Source organism: Balaenoptera borealis (genome assembly GCF_965194805.1).
Source record: "Balaenoptera borealis genome assembly, chromosome: X".
Lineage (NCBI taxonomy): Eukaryota > Metazoa > Chordata > Mammalia > Artiodactyla > Balaenopteridae > Balaenoptera > Balaenoptera borealis.
In genome coordinates, this window is record NC_138881.1 from 32,488,660 (window position 1) to 32,512,808 (window position 24,149).

The following is a 24,149-nucleotide window of genomic DNA, read 5'->3' on the forward strand; positions in this document are numbered from 1 at the left end:
ATTTCAATTAAAAAAAAACAGACATTTGACAAAAGTATAAATAAATAAATTAATTAAAGAAACCACTATAACAAAAATAATAGCATCACTTAGGGAGCTAGAATGTTTAAGTATCTATTTGATTTCCTGACATGGGCTATTTCTAATTCCATGCTAAATATTAGAAATTATGCTGTGGGGAGCAGTAGTGTAATACCACTAAAGTGATTAAAAATTAATCTCCCCAAATGAAATATTTTCATTACTAAGATGAGTATTATGCTCACTTCACGCTCTTGAGAAGATTTTCTTCTAAGAAGGCAAGTAACCTCATACCATTAAAGTATTGTACAATTTCTATATTTCAAATTGGAGATCAGTGCATAAATATTTCTATTACGTTTAATCAAAAGAGCAGTCAAAATAGCAGTATTAGAATACACTGAATAAAATTTGAATGTTAAGTGCAGCTAGGCCACAGCAGATTTCAAAAGCAAAACAACAATAATAATAATACAATGAATGCCACTCGTTTTAATATTTCTCAGATGCTAAACATGACGTATTATCAGGGTCTCAAAATTATATAAATAATGTATACTTCTCTCATAAAATATATAAGTACCTAAAATCAGTTATGTAAAATAAAATGTGCATATTTCCCCCTAGATGCTTATTAGGATTTTGAATCCCCGAATGGTAACTGTAATAGAAAAAAGTAAATACATCTGTAGTTACTTTGTGTACTTACTATATGGAAATGGAGTAAAACAGAAAAAGATAAGCTTAGAAAATGTTTTGAGTTTAGAATATGTTTTATTAGATTGTTTAACCTAATAGATGTAGTAATCATCACACAAGCTAGATTTCCCAGTCAGAAGATAGAAACAACTGATGTGGTTTCTCCCAGCTTCCTGCTAAACGCATATGAAGATGCTGAAATGAGCCTCCAGCAACACTGAAAACTAACACTGGCTGAAAACCTATTCCAAGAACCTAGAAGCACTTAATATAATGCTCAAATGAGAAAAATAAAGGCCATATCCTTGCTCTTGAATAGATCGTGAATTGACAAAAATGTCAGTGATCCCTAAAGCGTAAATGTGGGGCAGTCCCATTAAAAGAACTGTTTCCCAGGCCATCCCCTTCTTGGAGCTAACTGTTCATTCCAAATTTAGAAAAATTCTTTTAAAAAAATGAGCTGGAGGAGGAGACAGTTCTAGTAGAAAATAAAGCATCTATAATTAAAACAGTGTGGTACTTACACATGAAGAGAAATCTAGGGACTCCAGAAAAAGGCCAAAATATATAAGGAAATGCCATGTAGGTGGCATTTCAAATCATTGAACTTTTAAATAAGTGGTTTTTGGATAATTAGTCTCATATAGAAAATCAACAACATTGGATACATTCTTCATTCCTTACATATGGATAAATTACAAGTGGATTGAGTATTTAACTATAAGGATGAAAATATATAGATATTAGAAGAAAACATAGGTTAGATTCTTTATAAGATAGAAGTGTGGACGGCTTTTCTGTCTCTACTCAAAGTGTTGCAAAGGACAATGGGAAAACCACAGGAAATATAAATTATTTGTGAGACACGAAATGAATTTGATAAATTCTCAAAGTTCTTTTCATTGCTAAGTTTCAGTGATTTCTTGGAAGTTTATTAACATTGCAGTGACTTACTATTCAAACATGTAATAGTAGTTAAAGAAATGTATGGTGAATTCAATAGGGAACTATAGTTCTATTTGTAGACTGGTAAAAAGTTACAGCCACAAATAGCCTACTAGATTTTAATTAAATGGGCTTATTGGTTATAGCATTATCTTTCATTTCAAATATTATAAGATAGCATGATGTTAGCAATGAAGTACCCTTTTGTATCTTTGTCTTGACTCCTTACACCATCTAAATGTCTGGGTTTATTTTTAGTTATAATATAATCTATTTTTAGTGGTAATATACTTTTGTAAGGGTAAATGATCATTTCTAAACTTTTCCTTGGAGATGCAATGTATGGTTTATTTGACTCAGCTCTGCTTTTTTTTATCATATTCCAGCTCTTTATCCTATTTTATTTTGGCTCTTGCTGTTTTTACTTATTTGAATGCAGCAATTCGTTGAAAATACAGAACTCATAAAGGCAAAGTTGAAGATAGAAATTTTTCAGATATCTTGGTAAACAACATGATCTTTCATTGGGACTTTGGGCAAGTTGTTTAACCAAATTGTCTCAATATCTCCATCTCTAAAATGAGAAACATAATAACTCTTGTTTATGGTGATTTTCTGAGAATGAAATGAGATATTGTGTGAAAAATACTTAGCACAGAGCCTGGCATAGAGTCAGTAGTGAATAAATATTAACTATTAATCATATTAATTACTAGTTATTGTTAAGTGTGACAATACACCTTAGAAAATTTTCATTTCCTGAAGGAATAAACTTTAAAATTTGAAAATTTATAAGAATTTTGAGTTGGGATATTTTGCAGAGGGGCCATTTTCTATTTTCTTTCTTGATGTTCTTAATAGTTTAGTACAGTATTCTCATCTGAGACAAAATGACTTAGAATATCATCAATCTTATAACAAAGAATTTTAAAAAAACAATATAGTCAATAATCCCTCATTTTCTTGTAAAGAGTGTTACTCTTCAAAATAAAGGAAGACACCGATCACTTGGAAATCTTCACTGTTATAAATGGCTAGAAGCTCACTACTCTTCCAACCTCTCAATACTTGTCCAATAGATAGAGGGTTTTTTTCTAAGTATGGTCTCATGATCACCTGCTTCTGGATCTCATGAGCTGCTACGTAAATATGCAGCTTTGAGGTCCCAGCCCAGACTGAACAAATCAGAATCTCTGTAGTTGGGCCTTAGCAAACTCCATGTCTAACAAGTTTTTCGCAGGTGGTACTTATTCAAAGCAAAGGTTGAAAAATTCTAATCCTCTAGAACACAAGAAATTGCTGTCTGTTTTTCTGTCTTCTGATTTTTACAACCTGAAGTGGATGCCCCTTTCTTTCACAGATAAGCTTTGGCTTCCTTCGTGAATCAGTTAAAGAAATGAACAGTTTACTGGTAGCAATTCTGGGGCTCCAAGCAGAAACATGGAGCTGTTATGGTCTAGAACAAAAATATGCAAAGAAATGAAAGGGTCAGAAATTGCTGTACTTTGCCTTATGCAAAATGTGGTAAGACTTGAAAAGATCCATGGGTTTTATGGGTTTTTTATCACTCTGGGAAACTCAAGCCATCACTATCAACATTTCTTCAATTCTTCCAGCCTCTTCAGGAGAACCTTCTTGGCTCAGGATAAAATGTGTTTTTTAAAGAATTTTGGTGACATTTGAGGAAAATTAGTGAAGCCAGTGAAGTGCACTTATAATTTAGCATAATGTGTTTTTTTGTTCAGGAATGATTTTGAAAAATTTAGGTGATCAGTAAGGAGAGGTTACTTTCTGTGGTTAAAATTATTATATTCTAAAAACGTTTACCACATTAAAGCTTATTTTTGTGTGTGTTTTTTTTTTTTTACAGGAATTGCATTGCCTCCTAAAGGGACTGTAGATATCCAGGTGTTACTTATGCCCCAGGTTATGAAATTACAAAAAACAATGGTCATTGTTCAAATGAAGAAGGCAAGTGGAGAAAGGTGGCCTATTGACAATTTTAAAGAATTGCGCACAGAGGTGAAAAGGTAACATTTACATAGCACATTGAAGGAACATGATTTCATTTTGGCTGGCATTGATATGATCGGTTTCTTTTATATGTTATGCAATGTAAAGTTCATGAAGTGTTGAAATTTACATGGTCAGAGGGGGAAAATATATTTGATATATGGGGATTGTATATATCATTGCTGATTTGAATTTCAGAGTGAGGAACAAGTCAATCTAAGTATCGTATCAGTGAATCATAGATACATGCAAAGGGACTCCTTTTTGAGTCTGTATCTAGAGAACAACCTGGAACAGCTTGTCTGGGCAAAGCATAGGACTTCTGATGCTCGCATTCACCAAGTGATGACCCTGTGCCCGGTATATGACGTCCTGATGAAATACTGCCATGACTAGGGTGTGCTGTCGTTGCCAGAATGCAGGTTACTTGTCCCCTCTTTGCTTAGCTGAAATTTAAGCAGACTCCAGTGATGATGCAAAATTTAAATGTTTTCTCTGCTTTTATAATTTTAATTAAATAATTGTCTAGAAACCTTAATTAAAAAGAAATTCTTACTTTGTCCTATATGTGCATATTTCTTCTTCACTCTCAAAAAATTCTTTCCTACGGCCTCAGTGTCCATTCTGCCATGTTTTTCACCACTCCTGCAATCAAGACTGCCGACGTGATCTGGGTAAAATGAAAATGAGGAGGCCCTTGTTCAAAAAGTGTTAAGAATTTCAAGACATTAAACAAACATGAGCAATTCCAAGTGTGGAGTTCTTGCATACGTCACATGCCCATGAAGCTGGTCCTGCCTGTCGTGTCTTATGTTCGATTTTTCATAAGAAAAGCCTGTTTTCAACAACGACCAGAATCATTTTCTAGTATTGCTGTTCTCCTGATGGTGTATGATGGACGTAGAATAATTTTACAAATGCCCTTTTTCTTTTAACTGGTAGCCTCCAAAAGTAAATTCCTGATAACTTTCTGAAGGCCTGTACTTAATGGCATTTTTTGTGTTTTGTGCTTTGCCCATCCAGTTTAGAATATAACCCATGGAAACTGTATTACCTCTGATTAATAACAGTTTAGTCACATCAGTAAATACCAATACAGTCGTCCCTCAGAATCCATGGGGTATCGATTCCAGGACCCCTGCAGATACCAATATCCATGGTTGCTCAAGTCCATTATATAAAATGGCATAGTATTTGCATATAACCTATGCACATCCTCCCATATACTTTAAATCACCTCTACATTACTTATAATTCCTAATATAATGTAAATGCTATGTAAATACAAGTTTTGCTTTTTGGAACTTTCTGGAATTTCTTTTTTTTTTTCTTTAAATATTTTCAGTTCACAGTTGGTTGAATCTGTGGATTCGGAACCCACAGATATGGAGGGCCAACTGCTGTACCAACCTTTGAATGTAGAGAAAAAAATTCTTCAGTTTTAACTTGCGTCCCACAATGGTTGTATTACATTTTCCTTTGTGACAGTTTACCAGTGTTTGGTTTGAAATGGTTATAAAATCAACATTTGCAGAAAATATTTTGTATTTCATACTTAAGTTTTTCTCTGCCAAAGTTTAAATTCACAAGCTTTGCTAAAATACCATTAGGTTACTAAAAAATATGTCATTTCATGCTAATATTGAAAGTGTTTATGCTTTTGTTCACTCTTAATAATTTAATTTCCAATTACAGCTTTGGGGATAGACAGTGAAGAAATCCCAGGAGTATGCTGGATATACCCTATTCTTGGATTCCCACAGGCACCACATCCTAAATGCCCCCAAGGTAGGTATATCTTAGAGTCAGAGAACACCAGGATTTTAGGTATCTTAGAGACCTTCTAATCCCATCTCTTCTTTGTACAAGTAAGAAAATCCAGGTCCAGAGAAAGTAGGTTGTAAAGTGACCCAGCCCTATTGGTGGAAATGCTAGGACTGAATCTGGTCTCTTAACAATAAGTCCAATGATCTTTCCACAAAACCATACCATTTCCTGTTGTTTTCCTTGTTGGTGAAACCTACAAATCAACTAAGATTGAAATAACATTAAATTCAGACCCCTTTATTTAATATTCTTTGATGTGCTCAGAGCCCTGCACTAGATCTGTAAGATTCCTGGGTACTTGGGTTCTTGGATCACATTTAATCACCATATTCCAGCTTCTGTGTAACTCATGGGGTCAATGATTCCTCTATTAGTTGTCCCAGATACAAAACTTTTATGATGTTCTCCAAAAACCAGTCAGAATGTACTACAGATTTTAGGGAGGTGGGCTTGGCCACCACACATGCAACGTAAAATCCCTACTCTTAAAATGCCTTTTTTTTCCGCAATGACCCCTTTTTTCCTCCACATACTCCAGGCTTCTCTCAAGTTTCTGTATGTTCTCTTTCCTCAACACTCTTCTCACTTCTTCCGCATACTTTCATTTTCCCATTTTGTTCCCAGGGTCAGCGTAAGAATCACAACTCCTCTTAGATAACCATAAGGTGAAATTTAGTATCCCAACCTCTTACCAGGCTCTAGGCATAGTTCTTCATAACTAAGAATCACTGAATTGCACAGCAAAGGGATATCTATTTTTGATCTCCACCTTGAGCAACACAGATAAGCTAAAAGAAGTCTTGAAATTTTGAATTTTTCTTCTCCCTCCAATACCAATCTTTGCTAGTGAAAAAGAGCTAGTCTTTACTGATGCAAATTATGTCACCACACTTAGAAGAGAAAATAGTCAGTTTTGCTTATGAATAACAGCATTTCCCCAGAGACACTGGTTATAAAGGAAGGCCAAGATGATATATTTCCTTATGTAGTTTAATTTTAACTAGAGTAAAAATCCACTTAACTAACAGTACCTTTGACAATAAATGTCATTTGTTTTACTTGAAATATTTTTACTCTTGAGTTAAAAAATTATCAACACATAAATATTTCAAATATACTAAATTGTCTTCAGAATGCTTCAAAAACATGTCAAAATGTTTTTTTTTATTTCCTTCAAAACATAGTTGTTTGTATACTTTCCGAAGAGCTGAACAGTTTAAAATTTATAATAGTCTTCTGATCAAAGTGATGTAATACAGCCTAGACATTACTCTGTTGGAATTCTAACAGCAGTGTTGCTCGTATCTACCCCAGACACTGCTTGTTTTTTTCCCAGATTAAAGAGTTAAAGCAGATTTTTTAAAGTCTAAAATAAAGCCTATGAGAAAATAAAAACAGATTTCTTGCACAGTTTTCTTCAAAGAAGGTTAAGTATGCTCCAGAAACATAGAAATTTTCTATCAAGTCACTTTTGATAATTATTAGATTTTTAAAGTAAATGTGAGTTCTGTAAATAGCCTGTGTTACATTAGCACAACCAAGTAGTAACATCTGTGTTCTGAACAGATTGTGTACTAGTTATTAAATCATTTTACCAAAAGTCTAAAACCTATTCTAGTAATTCTTTTTCTCTACAAATGCCCTTGAGAAACAAGTGGGTATGATTTTATAAATAAATATTATTTACTTTCGGTACAGTCCATTCTTCATTCTTAAGAACACATCAGAAATAACCCATTGCTTTCCCTGCTCAACTGTGTCATCATCAATGTTTGTTGTTTCTTTTTTTTTCTATGTATCTATAACCCAGGTTATTCTCAAGCCCAGGGTACTTTTGTTGCTCTGTGAACCACCTTTTCTCCTGTCCTTTGGGGTAGATGATTGGAAAAGGGCTGTACTCCCTATTACAGTGTAAAGACAATGGAATGTGAATCCGTTGTGGTTTAGTAATCCTGGCATTGCTAGGGCAGTAATTTCCTAAGGACTTACAGGACAAGACCAATGACATGATACTAATTGTAACTTTGATCACACTAATTTCCAATTTAATGCTTTAAGACTGAAGCTAATTATAACCAGAAAAGCTTGTACATTTTCCTCAGCCATTTCAACCCACTTAATTTACATCTAACTTTGTACCCTTGTTGTACATTTCACATATTAATTCTAAGTCCAAAATGTTCAGTATTAACCTGTAAATTTAAGAATTAAAAATAAATTTATTTTAAACATTTCTTTACTATAAATGTGGTCTATACTGCGAAAACACATAAATCTGAGGACATTGTCCAATCTTGCTGTTCAGATGAACATATTATCAATATTATTGATGCCACGAAAGCATAGTGTAATCCATTTCAAAGCTTTTTTTAGTATTATGACTCCCTTTTTATCTCATATTCAATTTATGTCCTATGTGCATCTGAACTGATAAAAATATAACAGTTAATATATTTTGGAGAAATAATATTCTTAAATATGGACTCCAGCATACATGGCCCCATAATATTATACAGCTAATGCCAATATATTAATATTCCTTTATATAATTAGTAGTTGATATAGACATAATATTTTGGTTGCTCACAAGATCATTAACAACTTCTTCTGCACTTTATATAAGAAAATGTTGGAATTTTTTATAGAGAGAGGGAAATATGTAAAGTTACATATTAATTTAATGTTTTGGTGCTGTATGCTAAATTAATATGTAATAACATTTTAATATTAATTTTAAATAATTCATTACAATTTTTAACTACTAAATAGTGTATTTTGTAAATTTAAAAGCAATTCATAAATGGAAATCAAAATATTTTACTTAAATAATTTAAGTGAATTTTAAGGTGCATGTAAATAAACTAATATTTTTGGTTTAGGAGATATTTTAATAAAATATATTTTAAGAGTGTTATTACAAAATAAATATTACAGAACTTATTTTTTAAATTATTTGAAGGTATTTGCTGTAGTATTTTTATATAAGTAAAGTTTGGTATTTACCACAATGAGTACAGCTAGCTGAAAAATCCAGTCCCTGAATCACATTTCTACATCCTAATGTAATCTTCTGTACTTTGGTGTATCTTCTAGATTTATCTCTTGTCATGCTATTTTTACATATTATTTAATATTCATGTTGCTTCCAAAATGTCAATGTATGTTGATACTGAATGAGTGTATGTGTGTTAATACCAGATGCAGTGACATGTCAAAGTATGCCAAAGGAACTTTTATTTTTCATAACATAATTCATTTTTTTCTATCTCAAGAACGATCATATAACCCAATAGTCAAATTAACTGAAAGTATTTCTCTCCTGTAGTTGTCATAAAATGTCAGTCCAGGAAGCGGGTAGAAGAGGAGGTGGAAGTCACACTGGATGGAGATTTTTGGGGACAAAATCCTATAGAACTGACAGACTTTGTAGTGATTCCAGAAAGAAAGTCATATGATTCTTATGAAGATATCAAAGGTAAGAGAACCACAGTCATGGGTATAAAAAATTATAATAAATAAAAACTCAGTTTTCCTTAAATTTCAGGTTGCTGATTACTCAGTTGCATGAAAATCCATTCCCATTTATTTTTCACATACAATATCATTAAAATAGTGCCCGAGTATTCGCTTATGTTTGTTCTCTTCACATAGAAGTTTTCTCCAAAACGACAATAATTATGGTTATCAGTGGATTTATAAAAATAGGTTGTGATTTTGTCATCAGTGAGGAAAGAAAAAGTTACAGTAACTGTAATTTTCATTTCCTTTCAACTTTAATTTCTTCCTTTACTCTCTTTTTCTGATTTAAGGAATATGATTGAAGCCATGGCTTCAGCTTTAAATTTGGAAGCAGAACCTTGAATAAAATGTTTCTTATTTAAAGAAATAGAAAAATTGACATAAATTAGATGTAATACCCACATATATTTTGTACAACTACCCCTCTGACATTTAGAGTCTTAAATAAGACTTTTCAAAAAGTTAGTATTATGGTCTGGCAAAATCAAATCTCAGTGATGCAAACTTTATTTTTCAGCTATCTCCCAGATGAACTAAAGTAGAATGCTCCTATTCACACTGAAAGGGAAATTCCCATAGCAGTGTTTTATTAGAATCAAGGGGAGAAATCTATGTTTATGTATTATTTAAAAAGCAAATTAACCACAAAATTAAGTATGAAATTCCATGCAGAAACAAAATATCTTCTCTAGTTTTCTCATTTATATCTATAGTTTTTTACTTTAATCTCACTATTATCATCTAATTATTTCAGTGATAAGAGAATGTAAATGAGGTATAACTGAAGAGAGAGAGAGAGTATACAAGAGTATAGAGAGAATATACAAGAGATAGTAAAATAGTTTTTTATAATTTTATATTATAATTTAATTTAATTTATATTTAATTTTTATTTTTAAAATTTTTATATTTAATTTAATTTAATTATAATTTAATTTAATATAATATATAATTATATTATAAGTTTTTATAATAGCAGCTATTTCTACTAAGTAATAAATGCTCATTTTAAATGGTTCAAGAAATTCCTGAAGTAATATGGATAGCAGCCCCTCAACTCAATTCAGCCCCACTCAGATGGTGTTAGAATATAATAAACTTGATATATACCCTCTCATACTTCCAGCCATACTTGAGTGATGGAAACATGTTAGGAATTTAACCAGTTATTTTAACTAAGACCAATTAACAGTGACAAACAAGACAGGCGTATTTCTCTTTCACATGTAAGCCTGGACTTGTGCGTGGTTTAGGCAGTGTAGTGCCTCTGCCCCTTGAGATTATCAGGCATTCAGGTTCCTTTTCTCTTGTTGCTCCACCATCCACTAAGTTGTCCTCATCTGCATGATCAATTCTACAGTCACGTCCACAGTGAAGAGCAAGCTGGTTCCCTTTAAAGCCATGACCTGAAGATGCATATGTGATTTCTACTTGTATCCCACTGGTGAGACCTTACTCATATGGGCACACCTAGCTGCACTTGAGGCTGGGAAATGCCTCTTGACAGACCCAAATAAAATTGGGGGGCATTCTATTATGAAAAAAGAGGAAAAGAGAGAAAGTAGATATTGGGGAGACAATTAGCAGTCTCTGCCATATTTTATTTGCTGTGAACTGTTAAAATCTATCATCAGTCCATCCGAAAGTACTTAATGAGGACCTATTATACATCAGGTGTTTTCCTGGGCATGGAAATTCACACATACCCCTATCCCTCTCCTACCATCAGACTGGTATCCCCACTGTGTAGGATAGAGTTCCAGTCAGTTTCTGGTCAACATCTCAAATCGCCTACTGAGATGAGGATCCAGGTTTAACTGGCTGGCTCTGCACAGCCCCTGTTGCCGTGAACCGAGTACCACCCTCCATTCTCCAGTTCTCTCTGCCACCTATCTGATATAAAGTCTTGTCACTCTGTCCGTGCCTTCTACCATACCCCAAACCCGGATTAGAACCTTTCTGATATCCATGCTGGTTTATTTATTAAGCACTTAGTCTTCCAAGAACAATGCTAAGTGTTTTATGTTTTGTACTTATTATATTATTATAGGACTTATCATCAAAGAAACCCTATGAAGCACATAGTATCCCTATATTTTTATTTTACAAGTGAGGAAATCTAAGTAAAAGAAGTTTAGTGACTTGTCCAGGGTCCTACAATGCAGCAGTGGAAGGGATAATGCATGAATCCAGGCCTATTTTTTAAAACCGTTTTAAAAAATACTTTAGATTTAAAACCTAAAGATGAAATAGTAGGTTCTGAGCTGTTCATATTGGCATCAGACCTAACCTAATTGCTTTTTCTTTTAAAGCCCTGTAGAAATCAAAAACTTCTACAAGGGAAAAGCTCTCTAAGAGGTTCCCTAACATAAGGTATAATGCCTGGTACAAAGTGGCCAATCAATAAACAGAGTTGTTTCAGCTTTCCCTTTATTATCACACTCTCTTCTATTTCACTTTGTACCCTGTTTTATCCTGTTGCTCTTTTTTTCAGTAGTAGTGTTTACACATTGCTTGCTGAATAAAAAATGACTTTACAACATATAAAAGCACCAATACCCATCAATTTTTCACCTATAAAAATATCTATTCCATATGAAATGATATTTGATCACTTTTACCTACTAAAATGTTTTTGATGTGATTCTATCTATATAAAGTAATCCTGAATTACATTCACCATTTGTTCCCTACTGTCATTCCAGCCTGTTTATCTTTATTTGCTGAAGCTGTAATGTGTAGAGCTAGGGAATATTTATTTCTCTGCTTTTCTATGCAGGCCTGCTTTCTCCTCTCTTTGCAGGTCTCCTTTCTCTGCCTGCTCATCGACTTATACACATGACTCCATCATGCTTAATCAACATTTCCATTTGCTTCATGAAACCCTTGGTGTCTTCCAAAAAAGATTATTCAAACTGGGGTTCTATTATTTGCAAATAACATTCTAAGAGTAAATGTAGAAGAGGATCTAGAAATAATAAATATTTCTTAAATGAATTACAAAAATGTCAGAATAATCTCCGCTATACACTTTCACTATAAAATTTGCAAGGCAATATTTGAAAAGCTGGAGATGGAATTATGAAATGAGTATCTATGTTATATGTATCCAATGCATTTCAAAAGATCTTTGGAATTCCAAAAGTATTAGTTCACCCTAACTGTGTTCTTTTTATTTACTGGCTAGTTATTGATAGTATGAAGTATGTGAGAGTAGGAGATAGTAATACAGTTACTAGGTTGCACAATGAGATATTTAATTCTTAATTATATTAACTTATTACTTATTTTTTCCCTTTGGTTGAATTTTAGTTTTATCATTGCAAAATGCCAGTGTAATCACAAACTGCTTAAATTTATAAAAAGTGAAATAAGTTTATATGAGGAGAGGGGAATTTTCCATTTCAATGCCTGTTCAGTTACTCTCTATTTCAAAGAACTATCTATTAATAATGGAATCAGACTGATACAAAGCATTTCCATTTATCTCAAAAAAGTTATTATAAATTGGATATAGATTTTGCCTTAGTGAATCATGTAATGACATTAGACAAATGTAGGAAATGTAATCTTTAAGTAAATGAAATTCTGTTGGCTTTCTTTTCTTCAACCGATAGCCAATACTCAAAGAAAATTCTGATTGTTTATGCATATCAGGGACAAGAATATTAGTGTAGATTAACCTCAGAATTCAGATGTGTAATACAACTTCTAATTTCCAGAGATAAATAAATGTAAGTACTTTCTTATTAAAATAGAAAATAATTTTAATAAGCAGCCAACCTATAATAATTGTACCCCAGTGAATGTCCAGTTTCCTTCCGAAGTGAAACCATTGTTTTGTGTGTCATCCTGCTATGCTTCAGTGAATTTTTTTTTAAGGGGGTGTTCTTTATTCTTTTTTTAAAATAAATTTATTTATTTATTTATTTATTTATGGCTGCATTGGGTCTTCGTTGCTGCGTGCGGGCTTTCTCTAGTTGTGGCGAGCGGAGGCTACTTTTCGTTGCGGTGCACGGGCTTCTCACTGCAGTGACTTCTCTTGTTGCAGAGCACGAGCTCTAGGTGCGCGGGCTTCAGTAGTTGTGGCTCACAGGCTCTAGAGCGCAGGCTCAGTAGTTGGGGCGCACGGGCTTAGGTGTTCTGCGGCATGTGGGATCTGCCCCGACTAGGACTCGAACCCATGTCTCCTGCATTGGCAGGTGGATTCTTAACCACTGCACTACCAAGGAAGTCCGCTTCAGTGAATTTTAATAGTTTAGTGTTCAAGCCTTGATTTTTATTTGAAATCTATCCTGTTGAAGGCACAATGTTGATGCTTCTATGACATGAAGTGGAAAGGAAGGTAAAGAAATGCTTATATCCAGGACTCATCTTAATATGTTCTTGCTACTTTAAATTGCTTAAATTGTACTCTTGTCAGGTTGCAAGCTAAAGAAATTATAATTCTGATAATAGAAATTGATTAAATCTTATTACCTGAAAAAAATCCACTTCCTCCTAGATAAGCAGGGTCTATAAGGAAGCTGCCAACATCATTTTGAGAGGTTTGAAAGGCATGTTAGGAAAACTCTCTCTCTCAAATAGCTCCTGAAAATACACCTTTTGATATGGTTCATATTTTACTGCTTCATTACTTTTCGTGATGAAAAATAATGCTTACTATTGAAAATAACTATTTGGAAGGTTTGCAGGCTTATCTCTTCCCATCATTCTCTCTAAAATAGCTTTTTCTCTGCTCAGTACCACCAAATGCAAGAAGCTAGCTATTTTTTGGCAAAAGACATTTTAATTTGTGAACGTTTATTTCTGTTCTGAAGCATGTCTTGCTATACAGAAGTAGGTTTGTTCAGTCCCCTCTCAACTTTAATGTTTTTCTCTGTCTTAGTGTCTTTTCTCTGAATATTTAATAAATCAGTTGACCTCTCTCTTTCCTGAGTTCCTTAAAAGCATCTGGTAATAACTGGATTCCTTTCACTGCTGTTATTCCAAAGATGTAACCAACTTACATGCACTCTCTGTAATTCTTCCTGCTCGCCCTTCCTTCTCACCTATTTATTTATGGAGGGACGAGCCTGGTCACAAGTCTGAATACTATTTTAGACTTTGTGCAAAGGCAAACCAGCTGTTTTCACCTATGTGTGTCATTTAGTTATAGTTTACTCAACACATTAAATAGAATTCAAAAGAATCATGTTGTTTATGCCATTTTGTACTTCCTATAGTCTCTTAAATCCCTTATGGTGGAAATTCGAGCACTTAACTCTGTGGCTTGAACTTTGATGGGGCTTTTTTAGGTGTGATCATTAGTTACACCCTGTATTCCCTCATCCGAATTTATAAGCATCTGAGAAGTAGATGTAGAAATAAAGCAGATGGAGATCAAAAGGTACCTTTATGTGGTGGCCCCCAAGCTGTAAGCTTATTCAGCTTTCTGCTTTGCGGAGAACTGCTTGTCTCTTTCTTGGTATGCACTCCTGACGCTGCGGTATTGAGCGTAAAAAAGGAAAATGGCTTGCGGCCAGTTTCGTTCCAGGTGCCTGCTCTGGATCTAAGAGCCCCTGGTTGCTCCCCAGAAGAAGGACGTGCTGCCCTGAGGGGGAAGTCTGTATCTCCAAAGAATGGCCCATAAGGCATGCTGACGCATAGATAGTGATGCATAGATAGTGATGCATAGATAATGGCGCATAGATAATGGCGCATAGATAGTGGCGACAGAATTATGTGGAAATACAAGGTTTGCTGATTTGTTGTCTGGTATTCGTTCCGTACTAAACCTATATATACATTCATGCTCTTTGAATAAACTAGCCTTGCAACCATCAGTTGTCTTGGCCCTTCTGACCCCATACTGGTGCTTTTCAGTTCCTTACCCCTCACCGCCAGGAACTTCTAGCTTTCTGCAGCCGGTCTGCGGCAAGTGGCGCCCGAACAGGGACCTGAGTGCGTGAGGCATTTCGGAAGATTTCAGGTAAGTAGAACTCTCGAGTGAGATAGTGTGGCCACAAGAAATAATTTCGTTTTTAGGACGGTAACTCGAGAAAGAGTCAGAAGTAAAATAATATGGGACAAAAGGGCTCTAAGGAGCGTGATTTATTTGCTCAGGTTTTGCTTTCAATGTTAAAAGCCCGTGGAACTAAGGTAACTACCTCACAACTTCTGGAATTTTTGCAATTAGTATATGATGCTTGTCCTTGGTTCCCTGAAGGAGGATCAGTGGACTTAGCAATTTGGACTCGTGTAGGAGATGAATTATCTAAATATCATGAAGCTCATGGACCATCTTCTGTTTCAGTTTCCATTTTTAGCTTGTGGAATTTAATAAGAGATTGTTTTAATCCAATTTATGATTCAGTTCCAAAATTAACAGCTAAATCTGTAGAACATGTTGCTGCAGTAGCTACTGCTCCTCCGTTGCCACCGAGGATAAAAAGTGTTAATTCACTTGATGATGATGACTTTTCTTTTGATTTAGCGGGTGAAGAAGCCAAATATGAGGCTGAAAAATATCCTGATGAAAATATTCTTCCGCGGTTACAGCAATTACATGTCTCTGTCCCTATCCCTCCTAAGCTTAGTCCTTTACAACAAGCAGTACGGGGAGCTCTTAATAGAGGGGAGGATCCTTTATTCTGCTGCCCGGTGGTGGAACGACCCAATCCTCAAAATCCACAACAAAATAATCGGGAATATCAGCCTCTCTCCTTTAAGGTTTTGAAAGATTTAAAAGCAGCCTGTGCACAATATGGGCCTACAGCCCCTTTCACTATTACTATGTTGGATACTATTGCAACAGAAGCATTGCCTCCAGCAGACTGGAAATCTATTGCTCGTGCTTGTCTCACTGGTGGCGACTATTTACTTTGGAAATCAGAATATTATGAAAAGGCTGCTGAACAAGCTGAAAGAAATACTGCACATAATGTGCTAGTAAATTATGAGATGTTGATTGGGGAAGGACAACATCAGTTATTACAGGATCAATTAGCTTTCCCTTTTGTGGCTTATGCTCAGATCAGTCATATAGCTCTACATGCATGGAAACATTTACCTGCCTCCACTAGGACTGAAGACCTTGCTAAAATAAGGCAAGGGGCAGATGAATCTTATGCTGATTTTGTGGCTAGATTATTACAGGCTGTTGATAGAATTATTTCTGATGGTCCTTCTGGAGCAATTATCGTCAAACAATTGGCTTTCGAAAATGCTAATAATATTTGTCAAGCAGCTATACGTCCATGGAAAAGGAAAGGAAATTTAGAGGATTATATTCGAGTTTGTTCTGATATTGGATCATCTTACTTACAGGGAGCAGCTATAGCTGCAGCCCTAACTAAGGCAGGATTTGGGCCAAATGCTAAAAGTAAAAACTGTTTTAAATGTGGGAAGCCAGGTCATTTTGCAAAAAATTGTACTGTTGATACTCCTAATATGCCTATCGTAAGTTCTGTGCCTCAAGGTAAATCTCCTCCTCCCACAATTTGTCCCCGATGCAAAAGAGGACGGCATTGGGCTAAAGAATGTCGATCAGTGACTCATAAAGATGGAACTCCCTTGTCGGGAAACTTCCGGAGGGGCCTGCTCCGGCCCCATCAAACAATTGGAGCAATGTCAATAATCCCCTCACAACCTGCTCCACCGCCTCCAGCTCAGACCTTTGTTCCTCAGGGAATGGAATCTCCTCCCTTCAAAGGGCCACGCCAAATAGTGCAGGACTGGACCTCTGTGCCTCCACCCAATTCTTATTAACCTCGGATATGGGACCCCAAGCCCTTCCTACGGGAACTTTTGGGCCTTTACCCCAGGGAACAGTTGGTATAATCCTTGGAAGAAGTAGTATGTCTATGAAAGGCTTAACTATTATTCCTGGGGTGATTGATGCTGATTATGAAGGGGAATTAAAGGTTATGGTTCAAACATCAAAAGGATCTTTTCTTATCACACCCGGTATGCGAATAGCTCAGCTTCTATTAATTCCATTCATACCAGAAGGAAAAATTTTACAACATAACAAAAGAGGAACTGGGGCTTTCGGTTCCTCTGATGCAGTTTACTGGATTCAACAAATTGGTAGGGAAAGACCACAATTGGTATTAAAAATAAATGGAAGGCCTTTTTCTGGGTTATTAGATACTGGTGCTGATGTTTCTGTTATTTCGTTTATACATTGGCCAAAAAATTGGCCCGTGCACCAAACCATTACACAGTTGCAAGGTATTGGCCAATCTAATTCTCCACAACAAAGTTCGCAATACCTACATTGGCAGGATGCTGAAGGTAATCAAGGATTATTCAAACCCTACGTATTGCCCGGACTGCCAGTTAACCTTTGGGGAAGAGATATATTACAACAAATGGGAATCCTATTGCTTAGTCCCAACCCTACTGTAACTAATATATTGTTAAATCAAGGTTATGATCCTAGGAATGGTTTGGGAAAAAATCAACAGGGAAATAAATTACCCTTACAGACTGATAATAAACGGGATAAAACAGGCTTGGGTTTTTTCTAGGGGCCTTGGATTCTCCTCCACCACATGCTGACCCTATAACTTGGATTTCTGATAATCCTGTCTGGGTGGACCAATGGCCCCTTTCTAAGGAGAAATTAATGGCGGCTCATAATATAATTAATGAACAGCTTGCTTTGGGCAGACTAGAAAAGTCTAATAGCCCTTGGAATACTCCTATATTTGTTATAAAGAAAAAATCGGGAAAATATCGTTTATTGCAAGATTTACGTGCTGTTAACCAAACTATGGTAATTATGGGAGCTCTGCAACCAGGTTTGCCTTCTCCTGCAGCCATACCTAAAAATTATATGATTATTATTATTGATCTTAAGGATTGCTTTTTTACTATTTCTCTATTTCCGGCTGATAAGTTGCGATTTGCTTTTAGCTTACCCTCTTTAAATTTTACAGAACCTATGCAACGTTATCAATGGAAAATGCTGCCTCAGGGTATGGCTAATAGTCCTACTTTATGTCAACAGTTTGTAGCTCAAGTTATTGCCCCTGTTCGTAAACAGTTCCCTCAGATATATTTTATTCATTATATGGATGACTTATTACTTGCTTATTCTGATAAACATATTTTACTTAAGGCTTATAATTCCCTTCAAAGTCATTTGTCACGATCAGGACTAGTCATTGCTGCTGACAAAGTACAGATGAACCCACCTTTCTCATATCTTGGTAAGTATATCACAAATTATAATATTACACCTCAGAAGATAGAGATACGGACTGACGTTCTTAAAACTTTAAATGATTTTCAAAAGTTATTAGGAGATATTAATTGGCTGCGACCTTCTTTAAAATTAACTACGGGTCAGTTACAGCCTCTTTTTAATATCCTAAAGGGAAGTCCTGATCCTTCTTCCCCTCGTATTTTAACTTCTGAAGCTCAACAAGCACTCAAGCTTGTAAACAAAGCAATACAATCTGCTCAGCTAACTAGAATTGAGCCTTCTTTACCTATACTATTAATAATCTGTGCTACGTCACATACCCCTACCGCCTTATTATGGCAAGAAACAGGAATTCTTGAATGGATTCATATGAAAAATACGCCTAATAAAGTCATTACACCTTATTATGAGTTAATAGCAACACTTGTTCAATTGGGTCGTAGAAGAAATATTCAGTTGGTAGGATATGAACCAAATTCTATTATTATACCTTATACTACTTATCAATATTCTTGGCTATTATTTGTCTCTGATTTTTGGGCTCTTGCTTTTGCTGGATATTCAGGAATTATTGATAATCATTATCCTTCTAATAAGCTCCTTCATTTTGCTACTCAACATCTATTTATTTTTCCAAAAACTATCTGTTCAACTCCTATTCTCAATGCCCCAAATGTTTTTACTGATGGTTCTGCCAATGGCATCGCTGTGGTTATTTCTGATGACTTACTTCATAAAGAACAAACAGATCATACCTCTGCCCAACGAGTTGAATTACATGCGATTTCCTTGGCTTTTCAAATCTTTTCACATTGTTCTTTTAATCTCTATACAGATAGCCATTATTTGGTTACTATTTTGCGTAACATAGAAACTGCTATAATTGGCAATACTGTTGATTCTCAATTGTTTCAGACTTTCTTTCAACTACAAAAGATTATTCGTCAGCATGAGTTTCCTGTAGCCATATTACATATTCGAGCCCATTCAGGTCTCCCTGGCCCATTGTCTTTGGGAAATCAATTGGCTGACGAAAATACAAAGATTATAGGCTTAAGTTTATCTCAACCTCAGGATCTTGCTACTCAATCACATAATTTACATCATCAATCTGCTGCTATGCTTCAAAAACAATTCTCTATTTCTAGAGAAACAGCCCGATACATTGTTAAGTCCTGCTCTAAATGTTTACCCCACCTTCCTGTTCCACAATTTGGAGTCAATCCTCGGGGTTTACTCCCTCATCATCTTTGGCAAATGGATGTTACTCATATTCCCTCTTTTGGTAAATTACAATTTGTTCATGTAACTGTTGATACTTACTCTAATTTTATATGTGCTACGCCTTTGGCTGGGGAATCTACTAAATATGTAATTACTCATTTATTTCATTGTTTTGCATCTATGGGAATTCCTAAAGCTTTAAAAACAGATAATGCTCCAGGATATACGAGTAAAGCTTTTGCCAATTTTTGTGCAACTTTCCATATTTCACATAAAACAGGCATTCCCTACAATCCTCAGGGTCAAGGTATTGTAGAACGTGCCAACCGACAATTAAAAATTACATTACAAAAAATAAAAAAGGGGGAATATGATAGATCTCCTCAGATTATGCTTAATCATGCTTTATTTATTTTAAATTTTTTAACTTTAGATGCATTTAGTCACACGCCTTATGAACGATTGTTTACAGGTCTTTCGGGAACCCCTACTGAAAAAGCGCTTGTTAAATGGAAAGATCCCATGACTAACCTTTGGCATGGACCAGACCCTGTTTTAGTATGGGGCCGAGGCCATGTTTGTGTTTTCCCTAGGGAGGCAGACTCTCCGCGGTGGCTCCCGGAGCGCTTGGTTCGACATTATCATGCCATCACCAATAAACACCCTGACTCGAAGAATGCGTTGCCTGAGGCTCTCGCAATCGACCACAGCACACCCCAACCGGTTCCCCCGGCGGACGAGAAGAATGCGGCGACGGAGTAGGAGACAACTTGTCAGGGAGGCGAGGGGAGATCGAAATCAAATTACTTGGTATCAATTGCAATGTTTAGTATTTCAAGCACGTAGGATTATGGAGGAGAGTGCTCATCCTCGCTCTCCTCTTACCTTTTTTTTAGCCATGATAGCTGTATTGGCAGCCCCACCTATAGAGGCTAAATCTTATTGGGCTTATGTACCCGATCCTCCTTTATTACAACCTGTTACATGGTCTGAAGCTGACCTTCCAATTTTCTATAATGATTCTACTTTTGGAAGAGTGCTAGGAAATTTGCCTATTACTAATACTTCTGTTAATTACTCTAATTGGTTTAATACTCTCCCTGTTTGTTTAAGTCCTATGAGTACCAATTCTGGTTGTGTTAAGGCTGTTGCTTTAGAACATGCTATTTCTTACCAAACCACTGTAAATTCTCAATTTTTTACTCATTTACGTAAAAATTATAAAGCTGTGGGATCTAATATTTGTCTTCCTTGCAAACAGACTGTTCCTAGACGAGAAGATTTATCCACCTTTGTATTTTGGTATAAGGATAACGTTCCCATTCACATGAATGCTAGAGTAACTAAGCTTGCTTCTAATACTTCGTTGGATCATTCTCTATGCATATATCGCTTGAGAATTGAAGATACTGGACATTATTTGTGTATTGAAACTACCATAGGTAATCAAGGGACGTTATTAGCTGGACATCAAATTACGGTCGTAAAGACTGTCACAGGACTACAATTTCCTGCTTTTATGGCTTCTGAATTCCCGCAGTTTGATTTTCCTGTTTGTAATGATACATGGACTAAAGCCTCTGTCTGGTGTACTTTAGATTATGATAATGGCACCATACTAGTTTCTTCTGTCCCCGTTAATAATAACAGCCTTGTTTTTTACAAGCAATGGGAATTCTGGAAACTTGCCTTATCCTTTTCTTATAGACCGGTGATTACTTGCGTCGCTCCTCCTTATGCTTTATTGATTGGAGATTTAATTGTAGAAAACACTATGAATCCTATAGGTTATAATATTACTTGTGTTAATTGTATCTTTAGTAGTTGTGTTTTGCCCGTTAAAGGATCTGCATCTGTTATGATTATGAAGCAACCTTCTTATATAATGTTACCTGTTAATTTGTCTGAACCATGGTATCATAACACTGGCATGCAAGCCTGGCTGGAATTGACTGAAGCATTAAAACGACCAAAGAGATTTATAGGTGTTCTAATATGTGCAATCCTAGCCTTAGCAGCTTTAACTGCTACTGCGGCCACTGCTGGGATTGCTCTTTCACAAACTATTCACCAGGCTCATTATGTTAATCAGTTATCTAAAAATACTAGTGTAGCATTAGCCCTACAAAGTCATATTGATACCCAACTAAAAACGGAAGTAGATGAATTAAAAAATGTTCTAATAGGAATAGGGGATCAAGTTATGGCTTTAAAATTAAAAATGCGTTTGATTTGTCATGCCAAATATACCTGGATTTGTGTAACTCAACATTTATATAATGATTCACAATGGGATTGGGAAAAAGTAAAAATGCATATATTAAGTGTATGGACTGATGGACACATTAGCCTTGATATTCAAAAGTTAAATGCCGAAATACAAGCTATTCAAGAGGCCCACCTGGACGAAGATGGACCCCAGAATTTGATTCAAGGATTATTAGATCAACTACAAGGGCTAAATCCGATACAATGGATTCATGGAGGGCTCTCAGGCCTGATATCAATTGGTGTACTACTTTTATTGGTGATCGGTTTATTACCTTGTATTGTTAGATTTGTAATGGGGCGCTTCGCTGTCTTGCGTCAGGATGTTCATGGCTTAAAACTACATTATCAAGCTTTAAAAAATAATAAAAAAGGGGGAAATGTGGTGGCCCCCAAGCTGTAAGCTTATTCAGCTTTCTGCTTTGCGGAGAACTGCTTGTCTCTTTCTTGGTATGCACTCCTGACGCTGCGGTATTGAGCGTAAAAAAGGAAAATGGCTTGCGGCCAGTTTCGTTCCAGGTGCCTGCTCTGGATCTAAGAGCCCCTGGTTGCTCCCCAGAAGAAGGACGTGCTGCCCTGAGGGGGAAGTCTGTATCTCCAAAGAATGGCCCATAAGGCATGCTGACGCATAGATAGTGATGCATAGATAGTGATGCATAGATAATGGCGCATAGATAATGGCGCATAGATAGTGGCGACAGAATTATATGGAAATACAAGGTTTGCTGATTTGTTGTCTGGTATTCGTTCCGTACTAAACCTATATATACATTCATGCTCTTTGAATAAACTAGCCTTGCAACCATCAGTTGTCTTGGCCCTTCTGACCCCATACTGGTGCTTTTCAGTTCCTTACCCCTCACCGCCAGGAACTTCTAGCTTTCTGCAGCCGGTCTGCGGCACCTTTATATAAAGGTGAACTGGAAAATGACTTTGGATTCGTTTGGGCTTATTAATACCTTCCACCAAAATCAAGTGCATTAACCCCAACCTAGCCAGTTGTAGATTCCCTACAGGAATAAACAACCAACACATGAAGAAGGAAGAGAAAGTGTACATCCTGGATTCAGGACATCGGGAAAGAAAAAAAAGGGTCTGCTCATCTGCTCATGCTTCATTTCTTCACCCAAATTCACTGATCGGATGTGTCGCTTTTCCTCGGATGGCAAATCATGATGGAGGAGGCAGATTGATGCTGAGATTTTTTTTCCTCCTATACCTTTCCCTTCTAGTGAGTGGATAAGCCTCTCTATGTAAACATGATCAGTAGGAAATAAGGATCCCCACCACCGCCTTCCCATTATTTCCCTTTATCTTCATCATCTTCTTTCCCTGAGAGTCCAATAAAACTATCAAACCGCATTAAATGAAAATACCAGGACCTCTCTGTTCTCTTTCCACCCTGACTCCTCACACACACCATTGAGTTAATGAAGATTGATCACTTCCATATCTTTTTTATTCAACAACAATCTAGGGAGCATCTTTGCTGCCAGGTATTATGCTGAGTCCCAGAGATGCCAAAATTAACAAGACACAAACCGTTGTGAAGGAATTCAAAAAACATCTATCCAATATGTTGGATTTATGCACCTGTACTATTTAAATCAATTGGTGTTGCCCTACTGGGATATTATAATACTTGTATTTTTAGACTGTATTTTGAAATGTCACTTCTGTAAGACTACAAACTATACCGTGTGGGCAGAATTTCCCCTATAGTTGTGTTTATTCTTCCTAAGTAACTCGTATTCCATGCCTTCTTTGTGCCTCTCTGGAGTTTAGTTCGGTGACTCTCTCTCTATGGGACTTTTTCTGTGAGAGTAGTTTTGCCATTGAACTGCATAACAGATTCATGCCTCTTCCTGTTATTTCCCAGTGTTCAGTAGCTTGAGGCTGTTTTTCTTTGATTAATCTATTGTCTTTTTTTGTGCCTGATTTATGTGTCACAGTGGTCGCATTTCACCCCCCAGGCCAGTCATCTTGTTGCATGTTGTTTACATGTTGAGTGTAAACACCCATGTTGGGTTTGGTCTGTGATCACAAACAGCTCCTGAGAAGCTCGTCATTGGTCCTCCCATGACCCCACATTGGCCTCTAGACTTGATCCTTTCCTCTGCTTCTCTTCATTTTGCTTTCTCTACTCAACTCACTCCATGAAGCCTTCTGTCCTAACTACTCTAATGAGAGTACCCCTGACAAGATTGTCAGCCTTATCCAGTATGCCTAATCCAGTGGTCAGATTTGTGCTCTGAGCTTACTCATCGGCAGCATTTACCAGTTGACCCAGTTAAAGAACTTTCTGCTCTGGGCTTTCATGACTAGCTTTATTTATCTCTCCCTTTTCCATCTCTGTTGTTGGCTCCTCTTCCTCTGATCAGGATCTAAATGTTTGAGTGACCCAGGCCTCTGCCCTGAGGGCCATCACACCCCCTTGCGC

The 24,149-nt window shown here is 36.1% G+C and overlaps 1 protein-coding gene and 2 long non-coding RNA genes across 3 annotated transcripts in view; 2 read left to right on the forward strand and 1 right to left on the reverse strand.

Annotated features, from left to right (window-relative positions):
* Positions 1-24,149, forward strand: part of CFAP47 (cilia and flagella associated protein 47) — a 431,032-nt gene that overhangs the window by 348,101 nt on the left and 58,782 nt on the right. Inside the window, 4 exon segments of the mRNA XM_082377789.1 lie at positions 3,434-3,695; positions 4,749-4,837; positions 5,374-5,466; positions 8,831-8,980. Of these exon segments, the coding sequence (XP_082233915.1) occupies positions 3,434-3,695; positions 4,749-4,837; positions 5,374-5,466; positions 8,831-8,980 (594 nt within the window).
* Positions 12,681-24,145, reverse strand: LOC309621200. The gene is made up of 2 exons (XR_014239814.1): positions 22,613-24,145; positions 12,681-14,417 (listed from the first exon to the last, which is right to left on the reverse strand). It is a non-coding gene; the product is annotated as an uncharacterized lncRNA (long non-coding RNA).
* LOC309621178 lies at positions 14,429-21,419 on the forward strand. The gene is made up of 2 exons (XR_014239787.1): positions 14,429-14,995; positions 20,035-21,419. It is a non-coding gene; the product is annotated as an uncharacterized lncRNA (long non-coding RNA).